This window comes from Mustela nivalis (assembly GCF_964662115.1).
Source record: "Mustela nivalis genome assembly, chromosome: 8".
In the NCBI taxonomy this organism is placed as follows: Eukaryota; Metazoa; Chordata; class Mammalia; order Carnivora; family Mustelidae; genus Mustela; species Mustela nivalis.
Genome location: NC_139027.1, coordinates 110,510,635 through 110,538,193, shown reverse-complemented (window position 1 = coordinate 110,538,193; position 27,559 = coordinate 110,510,635). Strand labels below are relative to the sequence as shown.

Sequence of the window (27,559 nt, the reverse complement as noted above, 5' to 3'; positions counted from 1 at the left end):
ACCCTCAGATGGCATTAAGGATTAAATGAGATTATTTTCCACATTATACAGAAGAAAGAGAAGCCTAAATCAATTAAGGAATTGCCTACTATTCAACATGTAGTGATTGCTGGAGGCCGTCTCCAGATCTGATGTACTGACCAAGAGAACACACGTGAATCTCAGCTACCTGTACCATGACTTGGGACCTTGAAATGGCTTCCATTTGCAAATGATGAGGTTCAAAATACGGCACCTGGGTATGTTGGATATTTTAAGCAGAAGGAGTTTGAAGGTCATTCAGAAGCATCCCTCCTCCACCCCCACTCCCAAAGCAGGTCATAAAAAAACCCACATGTGAGAGGTGTCCTCCCTATACCTACAAGAAAGAAGCATCCATCTCTTCCATGACAAAGGTGCTCTGAGAAGATCTGAACAAACAGGCCTTTCTAAGATACTCCCCACCCCCAGCTGACTACACTTAACCTCATACTCCTTGACCTATGCTATTTCCAACTGTCCACACTATTCATCTTTTTCTTGTCTTCACTTTCTTATGCAGACTATCATGTCACGTTTGAAAACAAAATTCATCCAGGTAAATGTGAAGATCAAGTTGGCTTCGTTAAACAGTTCACGAATTGAGTAACATCCCACTAATCCACCCAGCAGGTAGAAAGGCGCTCTGTTGAGCTGCATTAAAGGAGAGGTTTTTAAAAGCAAGGAGGGAATGGAAAGGGGGGGGGGGATTATTAGCAAAGAATACATTGTTTTAGGCAAAGTTGTCTTCCCAGAGGGCTGCCTCCTAGGGCTGACCCTGAAACTCCAGGTTGGCTGGTTACAGGTCACATTACTTTTAGGGTTGAAACTGCAGTTACTTTAGGTTTTAAGTCTTGGTTTGCTGACAAGTTCCTTCACATAAGTGACCTCATTTGGGGCCCGTGGTTCTTTTTACTGTACATAAAACTTAGAGTAAATAAATTTGCATGCTTTGCTGTTGCTGATCTGTCTTTGTCAGTTTAATTTTCAGACCTAGTCAGCGACCTTGAGAGGATTAAGGAAAACTTGTGTTTTTTTTTAAGATTTTATTTATTTATTAGAGAGCATGAGCAGGGGTGGGGGGTGCGGGGTGGGACAGAAGGAGAAGCAGACTCCCCACTCGGGCTTGATCCCAGCATCCTGGGATCATGATCTGAGGTGAAGGCAGACGCTTAACAGATTGAACCACGCAGGTGCCCCCAAATGTTTTCTTCCCCTCCAGTTTTTTAAAGATATGTATGATATTTTAATAATATATATGTATACACACATACACATAGTAATGGAGGCTACTTAACTTTCTTAGTAACCTATTTGCTTTATTTCAGACCATAATTATGTTACTATATCCAGGAGTTCTTGATTTGATTCTTTTAAGGAAATGAGGATGGAAGGAATCTATTTTTCATCTGTTTGTCTCACACAGCAAATAAGTGTCCCTCAGAACACTAATACCTTTACCTTATAATCAGTGAAGATCAGCCTTTAACGATAGAAAAGTATTAACCCAGACTTCGTAGTCTCTAACTTTTTTTGTGTGGGTGGGGGAAAACTAGGTGAAATTCAGTATATGGAAGAAACATAATATTTTCTTTCAATCAATGAAAATAGACATAAAATATCCTCAGTGGAGAAGCCTATCTTTTAATACTTAATATTGATAGATTAATAAATGTGTTTTTAAAGTCCTTACTCTTCACATTATAACTAGTAAGCAATTGCTCTGAGATGCTACCTTGTCAGAAACATGTAATGCGTGTGTTGGCTGAGGTCTCCAGGTCTGGAGTCTGCCTTGCTCTTTCTGCTAAGGAGTTCCCCTGGAAACAGTTTTGTTGGCACCCCTGTTGCTCTCCTGCTGTGGATTCTCTTCTCCCAGGTACCTAAAAGGACAGATGATCCTCTTAATGGTGAACTGCGAAAAGGAGCCTAGTGTTTGGATCCTCACCAAAGTCGAGCTGCCAGGATATTGTTTGCAATGAAGAAAGGGTTTGTACTAGGTGGCATTTAGGGTAAAAATCTTGGCCAGAGAGCTCTTTATTGAAGAGTTTGAAATACACACAGTTGGTTAAGGGCAGAAATAGCTTTACCTTCAGGGGCTTTCTAGCTCATTTCAAATAATTTCCAAATTCCTTCCTATGGCCTACAGTCCCTCTACATGACCTCGTCACTCTACTGTCCCACTGACGTTCCCTGAAAATACCAGACATGCTTCAACCTCAGGGCCTTTGCACTTCCAGTCCCCTCTTTAGACTGCCCTTCCCCCATTACGTCAGTATAGCCACCTCCCCCATACACACACACATATTACCCTTACCCTTTTAGATTTTTTTTACTTCACTTTTATCAATTCCTGATACATTATTTTTTGTTCATTGTGCAAATTCCCCCTAGAATATAGGCCATGAGGGCAGATCCTTTGTTTTTATTTGCTGCTGTATTCTCAGTGGGGAAATTATTCATCACCCAACAGATACTAATAAGCACCCATCGTGATCCAACGAATCCTTAGTTACCTATCTGGGACCCCAATTTTGGGGGTATTTAAATGGCCCCTAATTTTTCAGGAATCTTAAGGGTACCAAGGAACAGGAACTGGAGGTCCTTTTCGGGGAATCTGGAGAAGGGTTAGCAAGAGATCCCGTCTCTGGCAGCCATTGAGGTAGGCCACTAGCCTCTCCTCCCAGTGGATCCCACCATGAACTGTATGGTCAGTAGGCAGCCTCTAGCTGCTACAGCTTCTGCACTCTTACAGTGTTCATGCTGAGGTTCCCAGCCAGTGAGCAACATGGCAGAGATTCTAGAGCTGGCTCTTGTCTGCCCCAGATGAGGCCAGTGGATACTCCTTGCTCTGGGAGTTCCATCCACCCGGTGGAGATGTTGTCAGAGCCATGCTGCCGTCGGGGACCCTTCCTCTTTCCTCTCCTCTCTCCCAGGTCTTCGTTCCACCTCATGGTTTGAGGCCTCTCCCTGCCTGCTTCCCTGCTTCATCTCCCCTTCCCCTGATGCTGCAGCCCCCGTTGGTGTGAACAGTCACGTGCTCAGCCTTCAGATCTGCAGTTTTCTACAGCTCTGCACTCTCTGCAGAATTCTCGAGGTGATAGCAGAGGCCTTTGTGTGCATGGTCCAGTAATTTCTGTACTTCTCTTAGACAATAAAAAGTGATAGAGCCAGGATTGGCCCCAAGATCCATTGGGATCTTTGTATCTTTGAGGCCCCAGTAGAAGCTAGTTCAGAAGACAAAGTGGAAAGGAGTGACATCTCATGCAGTGAGTGTAAAGACAGGCATTTTAAGAAGCTGAATTATTTAAGTAGGAAATGCATACATTCAGAGGGCGATTTCATGGATGTCATTTGAGATTCCTTTCAATGACTCTGTTCAGCGTGGACTGTCATCTCCACATAGCAGTAACTCAAAACATTCTTCCCTTGACCTGCTTCTTCAGATATATGTCATCTCTGTCACTCTATTTCTTTCTGTCCTTTTTCTCAAGAGTACAAGTGAGTGTGAGCTGGGCAAAGGGGAGGTACAGAGGGAGAAGGAGAGAGAATCTTAAGAAGTCTCCATGCCCAGCACAGAGCCCTACACATGACCCTGAGAGCATAACCTTAACCGACTGAGCCACCCAGGCGCCCCCTGTGTCATGTTTTTAATCATTTGCTCAGTGCAATTTATTATTCTGGAACAAATTGTGGTTTAATGAGAAGTGCTTTACTGAAAAGGATTTTCCCGCTTGTGGGCATGCTTCAGGCCCTTCAGCAGAGCACATCTCCTGTTGTTCTTAGAGTAATTGGGTGTGGTAGGGGCCATTAAAGAAAAAGCCATTCCTGACACTCACTCGTTAAAAGAATGATCGGGTATACTGTGTTCAAGAGATGACTGCAGTGGGGGGTATGTGGTACTTGGGGAGAGGTTGAGCCCAACTCTGAACACAAGGAGGAAAGGGGGGCTTATAGCCAAAGAGCAGCAGGTGGAGGTCACCTGGAGATGATGGAGGTTGAGACGCCTTGATCAGATAGCCAAGGTGCTCAGATATTGAGGGCGGGAGGGTCTGGCTAAAGCAACTTAACAGGATTCCTGCTAAAAATCGATCACTGCCAAGACAGACAGTGGAGGTCTAGTCAGGAAGAAGATTCAGAGGAGCCTAAGGTTTGCTCAAGGGAGAGAACCTTTGGGGGTAGGGGAAAGGAAATGGGAGGAAGGCACAATTTGTATTGTAATATTTGTTGTAAACAAATGCCTGGGTGGCTCAGTGGGTTAAGCCTCTGCCTTCAGCTCAGGTCATGGTCTCAGGGTCCTGGGATCAAGCCTCACATCGGGCTCTCTGCTCAGCGGGGAACCTGCTTTCCCCCCACTCTCTCTGCCTGCCTCTCTGCCTACTGTGATCTCTCTCTCGGTCAAATAAATAAATAAAATCTTTAAAAAAAAAAAGTTTGTTGTAAACATTTATTACAAAACCAGTTATTTTCCTCCCTGGCCCCTGTGTAAGTTGGTCTTCTTTTAATTTCTCCTTATTTTAGTTGCTAAGGCTACTAAGTTGCTAAGTTTTGACTAACATGACAGTTTTCCTGTCCAAGTGAGTTAGTTTGAGTGACCACCCACTCCTCTTGAAAGCATGTTTCCTAGACTTTGCTCTTCCTTCTGTAAGCAGAGAAGTTGTTTGTTGAATATCCTGGGAATAATTGCTTCAGGTGTCCCATGGCAAGAATCAGGGAGCCTCTTCCACTGTCTTAAGACAACACAACACAACACAACAGCTCTCTTAGAGCCTGCCCATCCAGATTTGGTCTCAGAATCTCCACATCAGAGATGCTTCCGGGTGGAAGAGGGGCGGAGACAGACCTGGAGCCTAGCATCGCTGAATGGCAGACCTTAAAAATTGAACCCCATGGATTTAATGTCTTTATCTGGAAGTAAAAGGGAAAGTGGGACTTCACGACTACTCATGACTATACTATAAACAGAACCAGAGTTTGACTTTTAGGTATCTCATTCATGCGTGCCCTCACTCTCTCCCTCCCAAATTCAAACCCTACTTGAGCTGACCACAGATTCTTATAGCGAAGGATGTCAGAGATCTTGTTAATAATAAGTATCGTCGGGCCACATTTCAGGGTTTTTAAAAAATCTAGAACATGAAGGAGCAGGAAAGGTGCTGTGTTTTCCCCTTGCTGCTTTTCAGTATCCTTCATCGGCTCTCCCAAGGCCAGGTTGCTTGGAAAGTTGATGATAGTCTTTTTTTCTGAAGAAAGAATAGGATGAAATGAGTGGATGAAAACTTTCCACTTGATACCAGAAGGGTTCACTTTATCTCTATCATTGCTGAAATGAACAGGCTATGTGCTCATGGCTGGTTATGGAGGGGGAGAACGTTTCATTTTTGTTTCTCTGGAATTCAGAAGTCATGATAGACAGTGGTTCTCTAGCACCTTGAGAAGTTTGCCAGATGATTCCCTGGGTTGCCCTCTCACCATCTGAGAGTGCTATCCACCATGTCAGGGAGGTGCGGGGTTGGAAGGGGGAACGCCCAAGTCCCACATTATCTCCTTGGGTCACTGTTCTCCATCATGGCCTGTGAAGAAGGTAGAAGCTAAAACTGTGCTCTGAGGACAGAACCTCTGGGCCTGTTATAGCCCGAGGCTAGCTCAGGCAGAGCTGACTTCTGTGGGCAAAAAATGGACTTTCACTGAGTTTAGTGCAATAGAAATTTACAAATGCTGGGCTTCCGCCATGTTTAGACTCCCACATGTGCCTCCTGGGTCGGTGGAGATAAGCACACTGTGATAGCATTGCTTGGAAGAATCCACATGACAGAAATGCTTTTTCCACCACAGTGTGAATAGAGCTCACTGCTTATTATCTGTGTTCTCTTGGGCAGCTTGCTAACCTCAGTTAGTATCACTTTACTCATCCATAAGGGAGGGATGGTGGTGTTTACCTTTGTTCTTGGATGATGAATCATAATTGATACTGGCACAATATTATTATTATCATGTTATTAATAATCAGTGAAAAATTACTAGGGTTCAGATTATGCATCAAGCACTTGAATGCCCAGAGGTAACCTGTGAAATGGGCAATTATTTTTGGTTATCCCTGCTTTTGGCAATGGAGTAATGGAGCCAGCCATAGTTGGGTCTGGTCTATCTGACCCCAAAACCAATGCAAAACACCCAGTAATTTCTGGGGTGCTTTTAAAAAAAGATTTTATTTATATATTTGATATGGCACGAGCAGGGAGGTTGGTGGCAAAGGGAGAGAGAGAAAACAGACTGGCTGCTGAGCAGGGAGCCCAATGTGGGGCTCGATCCCAGGATCCTGAGATCATGACCTGAGCTGAAGGCAGACACTTAACGGACTGAGCCACTCAGGCGCCCCTATGGTGTTCTTGAAGTGGTTTCTGTGCTTCTTTATACACGTTTCTTCCATATTCCAAAGTAAGCTGTCATGCAGAAATAGGTATCACCAGAAAAAAATGAATGGAACCGGGATTTAGGCCGAAGAGGGTGCAGGGAAAAGAACCGTGCAAAACACATTAAATTAGCAGCAAAATGAATAGGCAGCCACTCTGCAGGCAGCAAGAACGTTCCAGGAAGTTGGAATAAGTGAGATGCGGAGTGGCTACTTGTGATTCTGGTGGTCAAAGCAATGCAGGAAAGGCAGTTGTAGGACTCACCATGTCCACTAGATTGCAAGGGAAGCAACAGATCAGGACAAACTGTTTTCCTTGGTACTAAGATCCCAAAACACACTCTGACATGATGTGAGGCAGTGGAAAAGCCCCTTCTGTCCCACCCTGGTAATACATACCATCTGTGCAGCTGGTGGGCAGTGAGGGATGGTTTGGGGGGGGTGTCAAAGGGAGGGTTCAGAAATACGGTAATTAAACCTCAAAAGCTCCCAGCGCCCTTCTAACCCTAGCGATGGCTGCAGTCATTCAGCGACAGGGAGAACAGTGGGGCCTCCAGATGGGACTGCTGAGCAGTTCCCTGGCCCCATCCCCGATAGTGCCGCTTTCACTTACCAGCCTGGGTGCAGGTGTGGTTCCGGGGTGTGCTTCGGTGGAGTGGGCAGTTCCGGCTCTGCCCTACCAGCTGTACCACACTGGGCAAGATGCTTCCTTCCTGCGTCTCAAGGGTCTTCTCTCTCAAACAGGAATAAGCGTAGTACCTCTCTTGTAGGAGCGCGGGGAGGTGAGCAGGTGAATGTGGGGGGGGGGTGGGCATCCACCGGTGCTCAGTAATACCGCGCATCTCCGCTAGGGGCCGCTGGCGCCGCGGGACAGAAGCAGAACCCTGGGCAGTTGGTGCCATAGACGCATTTTGGGTTGCTTTTCGTGACACCAAGACTATATATCCTTCTTGGTTTCTGGCTGAGCCTTAGAGAGAGGAGCAAAGGTCTGTGTGAAATTTGAACAATGTAATCCAGGAGGGACATTCTGCCCGAAGAATCAAAGGCCATGGAAAGGAAGACAAAAGCTGCAAATGCTTGTGTGTTATCCGACAGACCTCTTCACAAGGTGGTAGCATGTCACAAGGGTCCGAGGTGGGGGAGCCATGACCAGGGTCCTCCTGCTGCTCTATGGCATGTGAGCTGAGAAGCCCAGAGTCCCATCGTTCTCATGAGGTCTATAAATTAGAAGGGGATTAACACATGGAATGAACATTCTGGATTCTTCCAAGGGGAAAGCAGACCCAGGAGGGTAAAAACAACTTAAGGACCCATCTGCTACAGCAGTCTATAAATCATTCTGATGATAGAATGTCATCACCAAGGGCTTTAGTTCTAACTTGAAAAAGTAAAATATTTTTTTTAAAAAAATTGTGATTCTATCTGAAAGAGGAAGTGTTTGCAGAATGAGAAAGGATTTGCTACTGCTAACTACAGAGCTTAGCCAATTCCTCTGGAATAAAGAACTGAAACAGATAGGCAATGTGGCATCACTAGGGCTCTGGGATTCCAGGATCTGATAGAAAGCAGGAGCTTTTGGTTAACTATCCCAGACTCCAGCTGTGTCTCCAAACTAAGGCCCTTCCCAAGCTCATCTGTTTTTGTGGTAGGGGTTTATAACATTATCAATGTTTGATAAGAGGCCCCCCCGCCGTGGCCTGGCCCTAACTCAGATGTCCTTTGTCTCTCTCCAATCTTAATAAAGTCATTTTTTTTTCTTCCTGTCAGTTCTTAACAAACCAGGAAACAAGGACAGTGAGCCCCATGTGTCCCCAAAGTTGGAGCCTACAAAAGCAGTGTTCATTTACTGACCATCCGGTCATCCATCGGTGACAAGCAAAGGGGGAGCTGTTTGGTCAATGCTGACAAAGTAGAACAGGCAGGGGCTCTGGAATCCAAGAAACCAATTTGCATCCTGGGTCTGATACCTATCACCTGTGGCTTTCAAGAACTTGGTCTTTTCAGGGCACCTGGGTGGCTCAGTGGGTTAAGCCTCTGCCTTCGGCTCAGGTCATGATCTCAGGGTTCTGGGATCGAGTCCCATATCGGGCTCTCTGCTCGGCGGGGAGCCTGCTTATTCCTCTCTCTCTGCCTGCCTGTCTGCCTACTTGTGATCTCTATCTGTCAAAAAAAAAAACTTGGTCTTTTCTGAAAAAATTTCCCCTTATATCTACAACTGCGTTGCTCAATATGGTAACCACTGACCACCTATGGCTCTTCATTTATTTATTTATTTTTTTAAAAAGATTTTATTTAGTTAGTTAGTTAGTTCCTGTGTCTCTTTAAATGAAAATGAATTACAATTAAAAATTCACCTCTGTTGCACTAGCTACGTTTCAAGTGGCCCTATGTGGTTTTCATGGCTACCATGTTGGGCTGTGCCCATCGCCAACATTTGCATATGGAAAATCAATCGGGCAGGGTTGATCTAGTCTAAAACTTTGCTGAGTTGGCAGATTTAAATGAGCTCCTATTTGTGAAATGTCTTGCACCGTAGCCCCAAATTAAATTGTATGCTGTTTTCTAATAACTACTACAATTCATTCAGCGCTTGCCTTGTCCCAGGCACTCGGGCTTTCTCAATTTTGAGAGCTCTGTAAGATTGTTATCCATGTTCTCAACTTACAGATGGGAAAAGTGAAGCTTGGTGAGGTCGGGCAGCACCACCACCAAGATTCTCCAGCAGATGCCTGGTGCGGAGGCTGGCTTTGGAGCCAAGAGCTACCTCCTTTTTTCTTCTTCTTTTTTTTTTCCTTTTGAAGATTTTATTTATTTATTTGTCAGATAGAGCGTACAAGCAGGGGAAGAGGCAGGTGAAGGGAGAAGCGGGCTTCTTGCTGAGCAAGGAGCCCAATGTGGGACTAGATCCCAGGATCTTGGAATCATGACCCGAGCCAAAGGCAAACACTTAGCTGACTGACCCACCCAGGTCTCCCCCAGCACCACCTTCTATGAGGGTCCTCTTCCTCCTCTGAAAGTAGGGGACTTCTGCTGGAATGAGATCGTCCCCACCCATCTCACTTTTCTGTGTCTCCCAATCTACCCATCAATCACAAGTGACTAATGTTTAAATAAAGTGGAGTTGATACATTAATTAGCCAATCCAAAATCCCTATCCCTGGCTGGTGGTAAGACTTGACCTTTCCCTGTTTGATGATACAGACCCCACAGTAGAAAGGTATAGCATTTTGCCTGGGTAAACATGATGGTGAGCGAGAGGCAGGAGAGCAAAGGTAAGAAAAAACACAAGCAAAATAAACTCAACCACCTGCTGTCTAGAAACCCCCCTGGGAATACTGCGTCCTCCAGAGTACTCCCCCTACCCAGACTTCTGCCATTCCTTATAAGAAATGGGCTTAAATTTTGTTTAACCAAAAGACTTTTAAACTTGAAACATAGGAAAAATATCTTAATCTATGTCATACTTTTTGAAGGTTTATTTATTTGAGAGAGAGAGAGCACAAGTGGGCAGAAGGACAGAGGAGGAGGGAGAAGCAGACTTACTGCTGAGCCGAGAGTCTGATGTGGGGCTTGATCTCAGGACCCTGCGATCATGACCTGAGCTGAATGCAGATGCTTAACCAACTGAGTCACCCAGGTGCCCCTAATCTATGTCATTTTGAAAGTGACTTGAATCTTTGAAAGCTAGGTCGTGATACTGAATAATGCCGCAGTGGCATGTGTTAAGTGGGAAAAATAGGCTAAAAATAATGTTGAGACACACGGCTTTTAAATATACTCTATCCTTGATGAAATGAGGGAAGTGCTCGGGAAGCCCATCGCGGCACAGGCCTTTCAAAGCAGGGATCCTTGAGTCAGAGAAAGTTTCTAGCTATAGTGACTCCAGAAAAAGTGATCCTTCTTGCCTCTCAAACAGCGTGCCCCACCCCGGTCCCCCGCTTGTCCACAGTCTCACCAAAGGAGCTGCTGTACCTTTCATCCTGTCTCTCCCAGTGGCTTGAGGGCAAAGAGTGAGCTTGGCTGGAGGAGTTAGCCAGTCCTTGAGCTCTAAAGTGTAACTGTGTCGAATTTTAACAGAATCCTGTGAGAACTGAAACTCTGAGCTCCCTGGAGGAAGTTCTGTTATGGTTTGTTTCCATACTAGAGAATCCCATTCCCATTTGCTAACTGCAGAACAAACAGATTGGCAGAGGAGAAAGAAGCTGGCTTCCTTTCATGACCTCCACAGCCATACTGCAAGTCTGGAGGCAAGTTCTTCCCGAGAAGGGTAGTGAGGGTAGAACTGCCTCTGCCAGGTCATGGGGCCACGCCCCACATTGTGGTCAGTAGGTATCCGTGTGAAATTTAACACTGCTGGTAGGGAAAAAAGACTAAGGACTGTATATTTGCTCACCCCGAGGGCCGGGTCCTTCTGTGTGTTCCTGGGAGTGGAGACAAACAAAGAGATTGTGTTTCCATTCCTTTCAAACGATTGCTTCATGCTCCTCGGCTTTGTTTTTTGACTGTTATGGGTAGTTTGAAAACGTTTAGTCTGCAAAACTTGTGGCCAGAGTGGACGACATTACTGTGGGCTTCTTTACTGGGAACTTTGTCTGTAGCATTGGTCAGAGCTTCTTGGAGCTTCCCATAGAGAATTTCTTTTCTGGCAACTCCCTCTCCTGACCCCCAAAGTGTTTTTATCTGTGAACTCTACAGGTTCCTGTCAATACTATTTTTTGTCCTTTTTGCTTTTGTTGCTAGGGAGCCCAGAGCCAAATTGGTATCTTCTATTAACTGTTTAGGATCCTATGACAAGCCTTTCTGGACCTTTAATTTTAAGCTTATTTTACTTTACTGTCTTACTTGTCTTCTCCTTGTCCACATTCCTTGTCCTGTTTTGAAAATGATTTCTTTGAAGGGCACTCAATCAGTGCTCCTGGTCCAAGGGAGTTTCCAGGAGGTGCCTCAAAGAGACACCAAAACTCTGAGATGAGCTCGTATGAATTTAAAACAGGAGCCCCGTGCCAGGCAGACAGCCTCAACGCAGTGCCCTTGGATTTGTGCATCTGTCCATGGGAGCCTTCCAAGGACTGACTGTGATGGGTTCCGGGCTTGCTACAACCCCCTCAATTCAAGTAATTTCTTGTTTATCTCTTTTATAGACTGGCCTGCTGAAAACTATTTTATTTGAAACATGAGATCATGTGTTCACTGATTTTTTTTTTTTTTTAGTACATGAATTTGGTTTCAGGGTGCTTTTGCTGTGCTAGGCACTTAGAATGCAGGTATGAATAAGAATCTCTCAAGGACCCTGCCCTCGTAGATGTTACACTCTGGTGTGAAAGCCAGACAATCAACCGATCACTATAATCACAGACTGTGATTGGAGCAGGCAAGGAAATAATCAAGATACTGTAATAGAAAATAAAAGATGAGATACACTTTAAGGAGGTTAGGGAAGCCCCTCTGAAGATAAGTTAAGGCAAGGTCCCTAGGGTGAAGAGGAGCCAGCTATGCCCAGGGCAAAAGGAAAGGATTTCTGGGAGGGAGAAGGTACAAGCACAAAGGCCCTGAGGCTGGAAAGAACTTGAGGAGTTCAAGAAAAAGAGTTCCCATGGCTATAGTGAAGAAGAAGGAAAGCAATGGAAAATGGCAGGATATACGGTCCAAAGGATCCAGTTTGTCTAGAACGTTTGGTAAGGAGTAGGTTTTACCCTAATTAATGCAGGAATCCACTGAACGGTTTTAATGAACTGATGAAAAGTTTAAAGAGTCCATCTGGCTGCTGTAGGAAGAACGAATAGAGGTGAAAAGATCAGTACTTAGGCGTAATGATGATGGTTTGGATCAAAGTGGTGGTGAGATGGAGAAAAATGTATATACATGAAATATGAAGGAGACTCATTAATGGAAGTGAGAGGGGAAAGTCAAGGATGACTCAGTTTCCATAAATCAGTAGATACAGGGGACATTATTTGAACTTAATGTCTTAATGCTGGAAAGGCTTAGAGAGAGGCTAGGGAATAAAGCATTCTGTTATGGGCATTTAATTTGGAGACATCTGAGTGGAGATGTCAAATAGAGAGTAAAGTTTGGAACTCAGAGAGGACTGGGATGCTGTTATAAATTTGGGAGTCTTCAAGAAATAGATGGTCTTGAAACCAGGGGGTTAAAGGAGATCTAGGAACATCGTGGCCATGAGAATTCTCAGAACCAAGTCCTGGAAAGCATGTAGAAGCTGAGTATAGAAGGAAGAGAGACTAAAGGAATGGTATGCAACCAATGTGGCAGAGTGTTTCAAGAAGGAGGGAATAGTCTACCATTCAGAGATCAAATCAGATTAGAAAAAGAACATGTGGGTGGCATTTGGCTACATGAAAGCCATGGTAAACCCGGCCAAAGAAATTAGAGAGGCAGACAGGAATGGAAGGCAGATGGAAGATCAAAGATAGTATGGAGGAGAGGTAGTACAGGCAGTGAATATGGGCAAATTTTTCAAGATATACCCTAAAGGGGATCAGAGACATAGGGTAATAAGTGAAAGAAGAAGTGGGGACAGCTAGAACGTGTGTGTGCTGCCAGGAAGGAGCCAGTAGAGAAATGAAAAGCTGATGTGTGTTGGATGGTGATGAATGAAAGACAGCAGTCCTTGTGTGAGTGAAGGAGGATTGCATCTGGAGCAGAAATGGCAGAGGGTAGGTGGACCTCTCTCTGTTCAGAGAAAGTATGCTTCATGAGGAGGGAAGAAGGAGAGAGGTTCTCATTGGATGGGTTTTCTTTACTCAGTGAAGCATTGTAATTGCTGGAACTAAAGGAGTTTGAGAAGAAGCCATGAAATAGTCCTTTCATAGGGCTGGGAAACTTTTAAGAAAGAATTGTTAAATCTGGAAGTCATTGCTGACTATTCATGTGACGTTTGTGATCATGAATGTCAACTCAAGCTTGTCAATCAGTTCTGTGATTTTCTTCATCAGTTTCAGTGATAAAATATGGATAAGATGGACTTGGCTCTGTGACTAAGAAATCAGAAATGAGGTTAGGGGATTGAGGGTATCAGTGAGAGAATGACTGTGATACAGGACCATGGAAATAAGCTAGACAAGGGTGGAAGTAAAAGGAGGGAGAAGTCTGGTGGAGAGTGAGTGATCAGCAAGGTTAACAAATAAGAAGTTTTGAAGTCAAATGGATATAGGAGAATGGGTACTGTCGAGGTAGGGATTAGAGAGATCTGGTGATGTGGTCCAAGAGTGGGACATTAGGAATTGAAATTTCAAGGTGGTGGTGATCAGCCCTGGGGGTACTTTGTAACTGACAGAGAAAGAAAGAGAAATCATTACAGTTAAGGAGGCCAAGGAACTGAAAGTTCCACCTCAAAGTAAGTTGTAAAACCATTCTTATTTATCATGTATATTTCATGGATCATTTCAAATCCTTATTTGGAAAAGGAGAGGGTGCACATAAATACGTAATAGTGATGGTAGCTGATTCACTGTGGGTCTACTCTGCAAATGCCATATTAGGACAGAAGTTTGAATATTATGCACCAGAATTCTGTACCGCCATTAAGATACTGCTTGGGAAATCTTCTAAAATGTGTTAATTCTCATATTTTAGTTAGTAATTCTTGTGTCTCTATCAGTAATGATAACAAGACTCCCTGTTGCCTTTTGGTCAAGTTTAATACCTTTTGTGTGGCAAGCAGCACCCTTCTGATCTAGCCCTATTCATGGGTCCAGTCTTTGCTGCTCTTCCCTTGAGATGTTCTGACCACACCAATTCCTCCAAAGTTCCCAATGTCAGGTCAGGTGTACATGTCCTTGCAAAGGCTTCTCCCTCTGCTCAGCGTGTTGTTTCACCTGGATAACTACTACCCATTGTCTAAGACCCATCTAGAGTGTGAGCTTCTGGGACAAGCCTTTTCAAAAAACTTGAACCATCCAAAAGGGCCATCTTTGTGGGTCAAATACTGGCAATGTCATGTTGTTAGTAATCTGTTATCACAAATGCATATTTGAGCCATTCATTGCTGATAGTAGCTACCACTCACTGAATTGTAACTGTGTGCCAAACACTTTATATTTATCAATTCACGTAATTCCTACAAGCCTGAAACATATGTGTAAATACCTCCATTAGATAAGGATTCGGAGACTTAGAAGGGCTTTTCTAGGAGATGATAAAAAACAAATGGCAGAACTGGGTTTTGTTTCCAAAGGCAAAGGTCATACCATGCCCCCATTCTTTGTATTTTTCATTGCTCTATTTGCAGTGCTTGGCATGCATCTGGTACACAGTTGAAATATGTATGATATTCTTCACCTGTCAAAAGACTCCCCAAACAAATTTGAAGGCTGGCTTTGTTCCAGGCCCCAGGGACTCTCAATCCTGACACCTTATGGTAGCCCAGCCTCTTGACATTGGCTTTACCTTGACGAATGTTGCTGTTTGCCTGAAATTTAGAAAGATATGTTTTGATGGGTGAAACTATAAGTCTGAACTACCCTTAAAGTCTTAATTACTCTTTGTTTTAAATCACTGCCCTGATCCACATGTGGTAGACAGGCTCCCTATTGTTGGCCCCCTAAGTATCAAGGAAGATGACTTCTTTACATCCTGAGAAGGAAGTGTGGATTTGTTGATGCAGGAGTGCCAAGGCTTGGTGCAATACCATCAGAGGACAGAGGGCATCCGGGTTCATTTCCTGAATACACTTTTTCTTTCACCGATGCAGAATTTACCTTGTGCTCTTAAGCACAATGGTACTTTCCTTCTAAAGACCAGAAATATCTCGGAAAGTACAGCATAGCTGTCCCAAACCTCTGCTTATGGGGCTTAACATTCCTCCTCCTCCTCCTCCTCCTCCTCCTTCTCCTTCTTCTTCTTCTTCTTCTTCTTCTTCTTCTTCTTCTTCTTCTTCTTCTTCTTCTTCTTCTTCTTCTTCTTCTTTTTTAGATTTTATTTATTTATTTGACAGAGAGAGAGAGAGAGAAAGCAATAATGAAAGAGGGAACACGAGAGGGAGAAGCAGGCTTCCCACAGAGCAGGGAGCCCGATGTGGGGCTCGATCCCAAGACCCTGAGATCATGACCGGAGCTGAAGGCAGAGGCTTAACCCACTGAGCCACCCAGGTGCCCCCTAACATCCCTTCTTGATGCAAATTTTGATTCTCTAAGTTTCAACAGAGTTTCTGGTGTCCAAGACCACAGCAGTAGTTCTCAAACTTTAGCATGCCTTAGAATCACCTGGAGGGGTTGCTGGAATGCAGATTTCTGGGTCGTGCTCCCAGAGACTCTGGTTCCGTTCATCTGGGCTGGATCCCTAGATTCCACAGTTGAGTCAAGCTCCCAGATGATGTTGATGCTGTTGGTCCAAGGATTATACCTTGCTTAGCTCAAAATCCTGCTCGAGTCCTGGTTTAGAGGATACCACATGAGGTTGAATGTAAAAACAAAAATCTCGGAAATTTTCTGAGTAAACATCTGAATGCAGAAAGATGTAGACAAAATCAGTGACTTTTTAAAAATCTGATTTTTTACATTATATTAAATATAGGCAACAATTGTTCTTTTGTGGAGGGAGACCAGTTGGCTGGAATCTGGGAGTCCTTCCTTCCAGGTCTTGGAAGACCTTTCTTTTCTATGTCCTACAAGACATCAGTGTGTTTTGTCCTTAAAGCTACTCTAGAGGGAAATGCTGCATAAAGTTGATCAGGCTTTCAATACAGAAGTGAATGCAAAGAGGTTTTAAGATGAAACTATTCCATACTAGGAAATGTGGTCATTAGATTTAGGATGCAAAAGGCTGATTTCTCATTTTCCCTCATTTAGAGACTTAAAAGATATTTGCATTTCTATTAGATTCAAAACGGGGCTGAGTCATACAGATCAACACATTGCTTTTTTAACAGGAATCCTTTGTGTTTGAACCCAACTGCCTCTTCAAAGTGGATGAATTTGGCTTCTTTCTGACCTGGAGGAGTGAAGGCAAGGTAGGCAAGTTGTTCTTTCCTGCCGTCCGATTTAAACCACTATATTTCTCAACGAGTAGGCAGAAGGCCTCATAAGGGCATGGACCCCTACACTTACTTATTTATTCAAGGTTTTAAAAACGTGCTCCCCTATGGCAGGCATTGGAGATACTGTCCCAGACCTCATAAATACCAATCTAGGAGAAGAAGGAGGCATTCCCAAAAAAAAAAAAAAAAAAAGATACCAGTCATTGAATGTTGTGAAAGAGGTTGGGTTGTTACAAGAGTTAAAACTGGCAGATCTGATTTAATCTTGGGAATTAGGAAGGTTTCCTAGAAGAGAGTTTCAAGCTGAGTCTCAGAGCTGCATTAAGAGCGTGTTCATCTTGTTACACTCCGGGACTTCATTCAATACAGAGCCCAGCGCACACATTAAATGGATCTTTGAACTGAGTTTAAGGAAGTAGAATTGGAATCCTACAAAAGCATGGTACTCCCTTAATATTACATGTACACGCACACATTTAATGCTGTCTTACTCTAGCCACAGTATTATATGCATAAGATAACAGCACTTTATAAACATACATAATTATTCAGACCTGCATCCACATAGACAACTATATCTTTTTTTTTTTTAAGATTTATTTATTTATTTGACAGAGAGAGATTATTTGGCAGAGAGGCAGGCAGAGAGAGAGAGGAGGAAGCAGGCTCCCTGCTGAGCAGAGAGCCCGATGCGGAACTCGATCCCAGGACCCCGAGATCATGACCTGAGCCGAAGGCAGCGGCTTAACCCACTGAGCTACCCAGGCGCCCCTAGACAAGTATATCTGAAGTGGGTGGAATGTGTGGGGTCACGACCATTTCTGATTATTGGGTATCTCGCTGACCATCCTTTGTTTTTTTCTCCCTCTCTACCTTCCTGTCATCGGTATTGCCTTCAAAATTGCATCACCCATCTGTGCCGCAGGTCTGGCAGGATTTCAGCTCACTGCTGTATTATATTCTCTCTTTCCAGGAAGGACAAGTGCTAGAATGTTCCCTCATCAACAGTATTCGATTGGGAGCCACGCCCAAGGTACCCGTGATTGGTGTTTGCTTTTCTTCTAAACACAGATTGACTTAGTTTGGAAAAGGGTGCTGGGATGTTATTTAAGCTTTCACTGCCCCAAACTCATCAGCCAGGAATGAAGAACACATGGTTTAGAAGTCTTTTCACCTACATCCATTGGGTGGTCTGGATTGCGTTGTATTCAGTTCTATGAGAAGCGAGAAGCATTACTCACCTTTCAAAGAGAAGATGCTTGGATCAAAGAAACAGTTTCCTTAACTCAGAAATTAATGCACCAAGGGCCCCTTCCCTCTGCTGCCATTTTTTTCCTAAGCAAACTGTGAGCCACTTCTGGCCTGCGGTTGATGTGGCAATTTAAATGGCATGGTTAGTTCCATGTTTGTGCACCTGTGCACGCAGACAGTGGCTCACCTTGGAGGCTCCGTTTGCCTCTGAGAGAAAAAGATGACAGAGCATATAAATCTTCTTCACAGTGATTGACTTGTTTGAATAAGAAGCTGTTTGCATAGTGGTGCTGGGAGTTTAGAAGCTGGTTTTTTTCTAGAATATTAAAGCACAGTATGTATTCCCTTTTTCATAATAGCCCTGCAGGTTTTTAGATGTTGAAAAACAAAATTGCGTGCCTCATTTTGTTTCTGTGTGTTTTTTTCAAAGCTGTCCTCTTTTATGTTAGTTAAAATTTCCGTGTAACTGTTGGCATTTCCTCCTGAGTTTTTTGGAGGACAAGGATGCTATTTTATGCGCTAATTAGGGTAGACTTAAACTGTCTTCATTCCAAATAAAGATGCCATGGCTTCTAGGAGATGAACGTGCTCACCCTTTGTGTCCGGGTTGCTTGAAAGACTCAATCTTTTTTTTTTTTTTTTAAAGATTTTATTTATTTATTTGACAGAGATCACAAGTAGACAGAGAGGCAGGCAGAGCGAGAGGAAAGGAAGCAGGCTCTCTGCTGAGCAGAGAGCCCAATGTGGGGCTCGATCCCAGGACCACGGGATCATGCCCTGAGCCGAAGGCAGAGGCTTTAACCCACTGAGCCACCCAGGCACCCCTCAGTCTTATTTCTTAATAACCATTGGTTGCTGGCTGTGTGGATGTCTGTGTTTATTGGCATGAGACGTCAGGGACTGTCCTCTGCTAAAAGGCCCCTTTGATCTCTGTGGACGCAAGCAGGTCCTGAGGTCAGAGCCTTTCCATCTCATTATCATCTTCCATGTCTTCCTGTAACTGCAACCAAGAACCTAAAGAAAGACCCTTGCACCTAATTTTCTCAATCAGTAATATTAGAATACTTTTCTTACCAAATGAGTTCAGGTAGTGTGTAGTATTGCAACTTTTTCCTCTATATGTTTTAGAATAATGCTACATACAAGGGCATTTTTTGACAGAAAGAAAACATTTGTCCTTCTGTGTATTGCACTCCTGGGTATTTACCCCAAAGATACAGATGGAGTGAAAAGAAGGGCCATCTGTACCCCAATGTTCATAGCAGCAATGGCCACAGTTGCCAAACTGTGGAAAGAGCCAAGATGCCCTTCAACAGACAAATGGATAAAGAAGATCTGGTCCATATATACAATGGAATATTACACAACATTCAGAAAGGTTGAATACCGAACTTTTGCATCGACATGGATGGGACTAGATGAGATCATGCTGAGTGAAATAAGTCAAGCAGAGAAAGTCAATTATATGGTTTCACTTACTTGTGAAGCATAAGGGAGAAGAAAAGGAAAACTGAATCGGGGGAAGCCAGAGGGGGAGACAAACCATGAGAGACTGTGGACTCCGAGAAACAAACGGAAGGTTTTAGAGGGGACTGGGATGAGGGGATGGGGAGCCTGGTGGTGGGTATTATGGAGGGCACGTAGTGCACAGAGCACTGGGTGTTGCACATAAACAATGAATCTTAGAACACTGCATCAAAAACCAATGATGTATTTTATGGTGATTAACATAACACAGTAAAAATTTTTTTTAAAAAAAGGATAATGCATATCAGGGCATTTTTCGTTAGAAAGAAAATGTTTGTCCTTCTGTGTGTTTTTACATCAAATGAGCATGTTCCTTCCATGTTCTGTGTTCTAACAATTTTTTCCTATTTGTGTAATTTACACAGGATCCCAAAATCCTGGCCGCTCTCGAAGCTGTTGGAAAGTCAGAGAATGATCTGGAAGGGCGGATAGTTTGTGTTTGCAGCGGCACAGATCTGGTGAACATCAGTTTCACATACATGGTGGCTGAAAATCCAGAAGTAACTAAGGTAGCCTTAGTGAAAAAAACCTCCTTTCTCTTTCCCCTTCCTATATGTATATATGTGGTCTGCCTAATATGTCATATATAATTTTGATTTATATAGTACTATTGTATTGTAATAGCTTTAATTTAAAATTTAAAAAACATATTTCCATTGCCTCGGTGGAATGTTGGTGTTGAAGATTCAGCAAGCACAGTACTCTTTGAGTGTATCACTTAAATATACCAAGAATCCAAGTAGGTCTGAGAATATATTGTAGGAGAAACTAGCCCAGCACCTGTCACACTAGAAGGTGCACAGGAATCGCGGGATTTTGTTAAAAGGGACATGGTGATTCGATAGGTCTGAGATGGCGACAGAATTCTCCCTCCCAGGCTCCTGATACTCATCCCGCTGGTCTGAGAACCACAGTTTGAATTACAAGGGACTAGATCAGCAGTGCCCAGTAGAAATATCCATCAAGCCACAGATAACATTTAAATCTTTCTAGCAGGCACATTTAAAGAGTAAGAAGGAGCAGGTGAAATTAATTTCAGTAAAATTCAGTTTGTTCATGGTATACCCCAAATACTGTCATTTTAACTTAAAACCCATGTAAAATTAATTAATGACATTTTACGTTCTTTTTATAGCATGTCTCCAAGATCTGATATGTACTTTCAATTCAGCCTAGCTATATCTGAAGTGCTCAATAGCTACATGTGGCTAATGGCTACCATACTGGATAGCATAGGTCTAGATGGTGAAGATATATAAGCTCCGCCCCCCCTCACCCCTATAAGTTATTACAGTATTGGGTCATGATCTGTCTTTTAATACTGTACCCAGAGTACCATTGCCCTGGCAAGTGAGTCTCCAAGAGCTTTTGGCCAAAGCAAAAAGCCTCAAACATAAATCACTTTTCTGCAAGAAATTTGTTTTGGGGGTGGCTCTGCACAGAGCTCTCAGTATCTTTCTGTAACAGGTGTGAGAAGGCCTGAGCCTTGATTCTCCTGTTACAGAGACCCAGGTGCGGGGGCTGTGGGAGGCATTTCATTTTCCTGTTTAATGCTACCAGAAGAAACTCCATGTAGGATTGAATGAGAAAGTCATCATTACAGATACCGGGTTTTAGAGCTAGACAAGAATGTATAGATAGGCTCATTGGACAGAACCAAGCTTAGAAGACTTGACTGTGAACCAGAGCTACCCGGTGGCAGAAGTGAGTTCTGCAGACTCTGAGATCCTCTAAGCTCTTTACCCCCAACTCACAAAGGATGATCCACGTTCCAGTGACACAGTCTCGCCTTGGAGCTCCTTACACCTGGGAGTCTGGGGTCCACCCAGACCTACAGATCCAAAATCTTCATTTTTTTAACAAGACCCCTCCTGCTCCCTGCCGCAGATGACTCAGATGTGCAGGGAAGTATGAGCCGCTCCTGGACTCCGACTTTGGAGCCAGGAATGGATACTCCACATTACAGGGGAGGCTTTGTTTCTGTTGCATGGTGGTTTTGTTGGTTTTGTGCTCTTGTTCCAAGTTACCTCGCTTTGGGAGAATAGAGATTTCAAAGCCTTCAAGTTCTTTTATTATTTTGCTTAGATCGATGCCAGTTTGGTCCCTTGAACCCTGCTGATCTAAACGTGTATTTTTCCTGCTTTCTGTAGTTCATGCCTGCCTCTTTGCTGCAGAGGTCTTTTTTAGTGGCCGTTTACCATAGCAACATTGAATCCCAGAAGTCCATGCTGACCACTCATAAAGAAAAAGCTCCGTTAATCAGATACAGATGTTGAGCTGCCCCAAATTTTGCAAAAAGACCATTCTGTAGACCTGTGTCTTCTGGCTTTTGTCATCTCGTCATGTTACAAGCCGTATGCTTGGGCTTCGGGACCAGGTGGGCTGGGTTCAATTCCTTGCTCTTCCACTAGCAACGTGGACTTAGACAACGGACCTCTCAGTGCCCCATTTCCTTCATCTGTGAAATGGGAATAATACCAAAGCCTCTGCTGTTAGACATGTCATGAGTATTGCGTGAGTTACTGCCTGGGAAGTGGTTAGTGCAGTATCACTTATTGAAAGTCTTGGATGAGTGTTAGCCCTGATGATGCCAGGGTCCCAGAATATGAGAGCCAGAAATGGAGTTTAGGAAGGATTTCCTACCACATCATTTTTCAGTGAGGCCAAGGAGTTAAAAGAACTCATGTTAGACTACACAGCAGGTGGATCAGAGTCTGGCCTCACCCTCGGGCTTTCTCATATCCCATGAGATACTCCTGCCTGATGCCCTGAGCAGGTACAGTCCTGGAAAGAAGGCCCAGACCAGTAAATCTCATAACCCTTTTGCTTTCCTGAGTTTAGTGCTATCAATCATAGTCCATTTCATCTAACAACCATGCTCCAAAACCTCTCTTAGGAGATAGTAGATATGTGTATCTTTGAAGTAGGGGTAAGGACAGAAAGTTAAGATTTAGGTTTCTTCTCGTAATAGCATTTCCACTGACAGAGTAGGAGATATTGAAAAAACTTGTTTTCACTTTTACTACTGAGTCAGTTCTCTAGTTCTGTGTAATTGTTTAGTATAATGATGTACATCATTATCTGGTCCTACTCTACAAGTCTCCTGGTATTCTTTCATATTATCTCAGTAATTAACTCTGTTTTAGTGTCGCCTGTAACTATAATTTTTATGGAAAATAGAAATACATTTTTTTTAAGATTTTATTTATTTATTTGACAGACAGAGATCACAAGGAGGCAGAGAGGCAGGCAGAGAGAGAGGAAGGGAAGCAGGCTCCCTGCTGAGCAGAGAGCCTGATGCGGGGCTCAATCCCAGGACTCTGGGATCATGACCTGAGCCAAAGGCAGAGGCTTAACCCACTGAGCCACCCAGGCGCCCCGTTTAAATGGTTTTTATCCAAGGCATTGGGAAAACTTATTCATAGAGTATACATATATGTGGGTAATTTGGCCTGCTTCCTGATTTCAAAACTTAACTCTGCTAATTCATATCCTAATATTCCCTCCAGCACGGACGATACTTTCCCTGTCGCCTCCATTTTATTCCTGTTCCTCCGTATGTGTTCGTATCCCTACCAGAACACGCAGGCCACGGAGGCGAGAGGATTTATACAGAACACACACAGATGTAACGGCGTCAGGTCAGAATGATGGGAGAACTCACAACTCACGTCAGGTCAGGTGAGAAATGTGGAGACAGCCCAGTGTCCCTAAAATGGCACTTAGGACTTTATGTACCACTTCAGCCTCAGTACGACCTACAAGCCTAGAGTCATGGTACCGTGGGGTAAGCTAATTGCTCTCGTCTTCCTTCCCTGCGTTCCTGGTCAACTTATCACAAGAATCATTTAAAGAAAGTCATGATTTTTCTTAAATAACACATGCAGACCTTAAACACTTGCATATAAATGGGGTTCAGTAGTTGGCCAATCTTTTCAGGTCAGGGATGAAGTATTTTCATGAAGTATTTTTGCCTTTATCGGGCCTGTGAAGCATGGTCTCAAATGCCTGGTTTGGTTGCATTGAAGTGAGGCTTTTAAAGACAACCCGTGGAGCAATGGGATGGCAGAATCCTACAGTTGTAGGACTTCTTTCCTTAATCCTGTAGTTGTTTTTGTTCACTCAGTTTGAGGGAAAAAAAAAAAAAATCACATGATGCAACTTGCCTTTAAAGATATCTTTCCAAAATATCCAACTTAGAGAAACAACAACCCTCTTTCTTCCCACAAACGTATTTCATGGGTTCATATAATTTTTATTTCTTTAAGGATTTATCTCTTTATTTGAGAGGAGGAGCAAGCGCTCATGCGTGCGAGCATGAGTGGGGAGAGGGGCAGAGGCAGAGGGAGATAAACAGATTCCCGGCTGAGCAAGGAGCCTGATGTGGGGCTTAATCCCACGACCCCAAGATCATGACCTGAGCAGAAATCTGGAGTCAGTCATTTAACCAACTGAGCCACCCAGGCATCCCAGTTCATAAAATTTTCAAATTGCAACAGACAAAACAGGTTTGGTAACAAACATGAGTAACTCGTAGTAAGCGTGCAAAGTAAGAACCAAGGGTCTCAACATACCTGGACAGTACCTTGCTATGAGAGTTCAGCATCCTCCCCTGGGTGGTCAGAGAGTTTTGCTTGTTGTGTGAACATCTGACAATTACTGGTCAAACCAGTGAGAGAGAAACCGAGAGAGTTTCTAGTAGAGAAGTTGCTTGGGAGTATTTATCCTATGAGATTCCTGAACCTCTTCTTAATTCCTGGGTTCTTCTGACACTGATGACCTGCCCATTCTGGGGGAAACAAAACAAAACAAAGAAAGCAAAGCACAACTTTACCAAACCTTTCATCCAGGCAAATGGGCCAACTTTCAGCTTTGTGGGCTCTCCCTGGAGAACCAGCTTTCGCACAGAAGAGGAACCTTTCCTGACTTTGAGCAAGACATTTCATGTTCTTTGTTCTTCCTGTTCCCCAAGGGGGTCTCCGATATTTTTTTTTTCTTATTTCAAGTGGTATTTTTAAGAATCAATACGTAGTATTTTTTATGTAGTATCTGAGTTTCTCAGAGTTGAGGTTTCAAATAAATGCAAAATATTGTCCAGTATGTATGACGTGAAAATAGGGTTGTGCTTTTCTTCCATAGAAGAGGACACAGATATAAAAAAAACATCTTTATAGCTCGGCTTGAGTTTTCTCTAGCTGCCTTCTCTGCTTTGAGTTAAGAGGTTGCCTTGCGGCTGTACCTCTTTAGAAATTTGATCTCAGTTCTGCACTTGTTCTCCCCTACAAAATAAATGTTGACTGGTATTGTAAACTTACGTCCAAATCTAGACCCTTCACCCACTGTCCACACCAGCAGCTGAGACCATGGACGCCTTCCTTGTCTCCCATGTCAGCCCATTGTCGACACACACCCTTGTCTCAAGAATCTAGCTGCTTCTCACCATCACCATGACTATAGCATGATCCAAGCCTGTATCCTGTCTCCCCTCACTGGATTCTCTGCCTTGGCCTGGTCCCTTTGAGTCTGTTCTCAAAATAGCAGCTGGAGGGATGCTTTTAAAATCTGATTCAGATTGTGTCACTCCAAGACTTACAAGACCCTGTAAGCAAACCACCTGCACTTCCTTTCCCTTTCTCCCTCTTTCCTCTTGTGTTTCCCTCCAGTTCTGGGGACTTTGCATTTGCTGTTCTTTTGGTCCAGAACACACTGTTCCCCCCAGTTATACTGCTTTCTCTCTCACGTTTCTCACCTCTCTGCGGGAATATCGCCTCAGCTCCACATCTTGCCACACCGTGGTTCACCCTCACCACCCCCGTGGTTATCCTGCTGTATTGTCTTCATAGCATTGATCGCTACATAGCATTTATTCATTTAGTCCCTTCCTCTGCTGACGTGAGGGCAATGTCCTGTGCCTGCTGTATTCCCAACATCTGGAATGGTTGTGCCCAACTTTTAGTAGGTGCTTAATTAATACCCGCTTCGCTGAGATCTTTCTATAAATAGAATTGATAAATTCTAACCCGGGTGATCAATCCATCTATTTATATATCTATCATTCTATAGATAGATAGATAGATATGGTCCCTCTTGCTATAGCCTCCAGTTTCGTACCGTTTAGCTCTAAGGAAATTTCGGAAAATGCTTTTTAGACCACAAGCCGCAGAAAATGTGATGTACTGATAGTCCGAAGGTCTAGGATTCCATGATGTTATTTTTAGAGTCACTGCAGGAGACACGGGGACTGTTGTTGCGAATCAAGACTGGAGGTTTTCACCTGGTATCTTTCCTCTTTCCAGCTTGGATCATTATTTTTATGCTTGCCTAAATCCTTCCTGTCATTCCAGTTAGAAAATTTAGCTTTCTTCCCCTCTTCTTAACCCTCAGTTAAAAGGCTTGGCCAACGGATCTTGGCATTTCTTCCTCAAACATATGCGCCTTTCGGTAATAGGTGACTCAGATATGCAGCTTAACGTGCCTGGGAATAAAAGCAGTCACGTGAAGAAGATATTTTCCGATCTTTTTCTGATCTGTAATAATACTTTTTTTTTCTTTCCTGGCTCATCTTCATCTCTTTGCAAATAACATGGAACATTGTGACTGCGTTCCTTAGTTAGAAAAGCAACTCGGTTTCTCTACTGCATTTTTTTCTCTCTCAGAATGCAACCAGCTTGGAAGGATTATGTCTCTGGCTTGTTGAAGGGAGTTCAGATGTCTTTCATTAAGTTACAGCTGGCGCTGCACAGCAAACTGAAATCACAGAGTCACTGTACATAAGATGGAAATGCAGCCCTCATTTAAAATCCCCAAAAATAAGTGTGTTATTTTATACTAAGTTGAATTTTCCTTTGATTACAAAAATAAGCTGTTTTTATGAGGTTCAAAATGCAAAGATTTGGACTGAATTTAGACAATTTTCAGACTGCTTATTATACTTCGTGCAGGTTGTAAATATTTGGCAAACTCTATAAATTATGCTTTGTAACCAGGTCCTCAAATAAGCCCATGAAAAAGTACTATAGAAGTTAAATGAGAAAAATGTTACATGTTCTCTTTTGTATACAAAAAAGATAAAGTCAGGTAGTTTATTAGAGGTAATAAAATCTTATTTTAGTAGATTGGGTTGAAGGCCAAAACCACTTTGCTGAGCTTGAATTATGTTGAGTGAAAGGCTAACTGCAAAGTTTCGTGGGAAAGGCCCTGCAGAGCCTCCCTCCCCTCACCTCGGTTTTCTCTTTCTTGCCAAACACAGAGCTTGGAGAGCCCCTACATAATGCAAATTTACCCAATCCCAGAAATCTGGAATTCTGGGGGCTGAGCCCCATAATCTCTTTTTAAACTAACCTGCCATGGGATTCTCAAGCAAGGTGAAGTATGAGTCCTGTCGGTTTAGTGTACAAATGGGCTTAGTCTGAAATTGACAGTGACTGTGAACTCAAATAATTATTTTGTCAAATTGACTGACCACAGCAAACAGGCGAATCTGTAGACCCGTGGATTCCACTGGCTTAGCCATTGTTCAGAATTCCCTCAGAACACCCAAAAGCACCATTAAAATGAACTCGTGCCCATGACCCTAACAATAGCTTTTTTCCAGAGCACTCCCTGGCAAAATGATGTTTCTCAACACAGAGTTTTGTTTTGTTTTGTTTTGTTTTGTTTTGTTTTTTTAAAGATTTTATTCATTCATTTGACACAAAGAGGGATCACAAGTAGGCAGAGAGTCTGGCAGAGGGAGGGGGAAGCAGGCTCCCCACTGAGCAGAGAGCCCGATGTGGGGCTCAGTCCCAGGACCCTGAGATCATGACCTGAGCCAAAGGCAGAGGCTTAACTCATTGAGCACAGAGTTTTAATGGTATGCCAGTGGTTCTCCAAGCCTGGTCCCCAGATGAGCAGCTCCAGCAGTCTCTGGGAACTGAATCAGAGAGACGGATTCTCAGCCCTACTGAATCGGTAACCTTGTTTTCATGAGCCCTCCAGATGATTCTGGGGTACACTCACATGTGAGAAGCACTGCTCAGTAAGGAGCATTTAAATCCATCTCTGTTGGGCTCCTGGGTGGTTCAGTGGGTTAAGCCGCTGCCTTCGACTCAGGTCATGATCTCGGGGTCCCGGGATTGAGTCCCACATCAGGCTCTCTGCTCAGAAGGGAGCCTGATTCCTCCTCTCTCTCTCTCTGCCTGCCTCTCTGCCTACTTGTGATCTCTGTCTGTCAAATAAATAAATAAAATCTTAAAAATAAATAAATAAATAAATCCATCTCTGTTAAAAAACTGCCTGGGCTGTCCAGGCTCTCCTGAGCCAATGTCCACTGAATGCTGAAGTAGCCAAATTGTAAATCTCAGCTTCTTATCACCCAAGCC

At 43.5% G+C, this 27,559-nt stretch overlaps 1 protein-coding gene and 1 long non-coding RNA gene across 10 annotated transcripts in view; one reads left to right on the top strand and one right to left on the bottom strand.

The window, feature by feature from the left end:
* Nucleotides 1-27,559, top strand: part of PLCB4 (phospholipase C beta 4) — a 410,418-nt gene that overhangs the window by 264,827 nt on the left and 118,032 nt on the right. For all 8 annotated transcript variants that reach the window (XM_082744398.1, XM_082744395.1, XM_082744397.1 and 5 more), the window contains 3 exons: nt 16,314-16,394; nt 17,395-17,454; nt 19,565-19,708. In XM_082744398.1, the coding sequence (XP_082600524.1) occupies nt 16,314-16,394; nt 17,395-17,454; nt 19,565-19,708 (285 nt within the window). The remainder of the gene's footprint in view (nt 1-16,313; nt 16,395-17,394; nt 17,455-19,564; nt 19,709-27,559) is intronic.
* LOC309872344 lies at nt 1,501-10,637 on the bottom strand. 2 transcript variants are annotated; one of them, XR_014315798.1, is made up of 3 exons: nt 10,400-10,637; nt 7,041-7,644; nt 1,501-1,898 (listed from the first exon to the last, which is right to left on the bottom strand). It is a non-coding gene; the product is annotated as an uncharacterized lncRNA (long non-coding RNA). The 2 variants fall into 2 exon arrangements; XR_014315799.1 differs by lacking the exon at nt 1,501-1,898 and adding an exon at nt 4,475-5,258.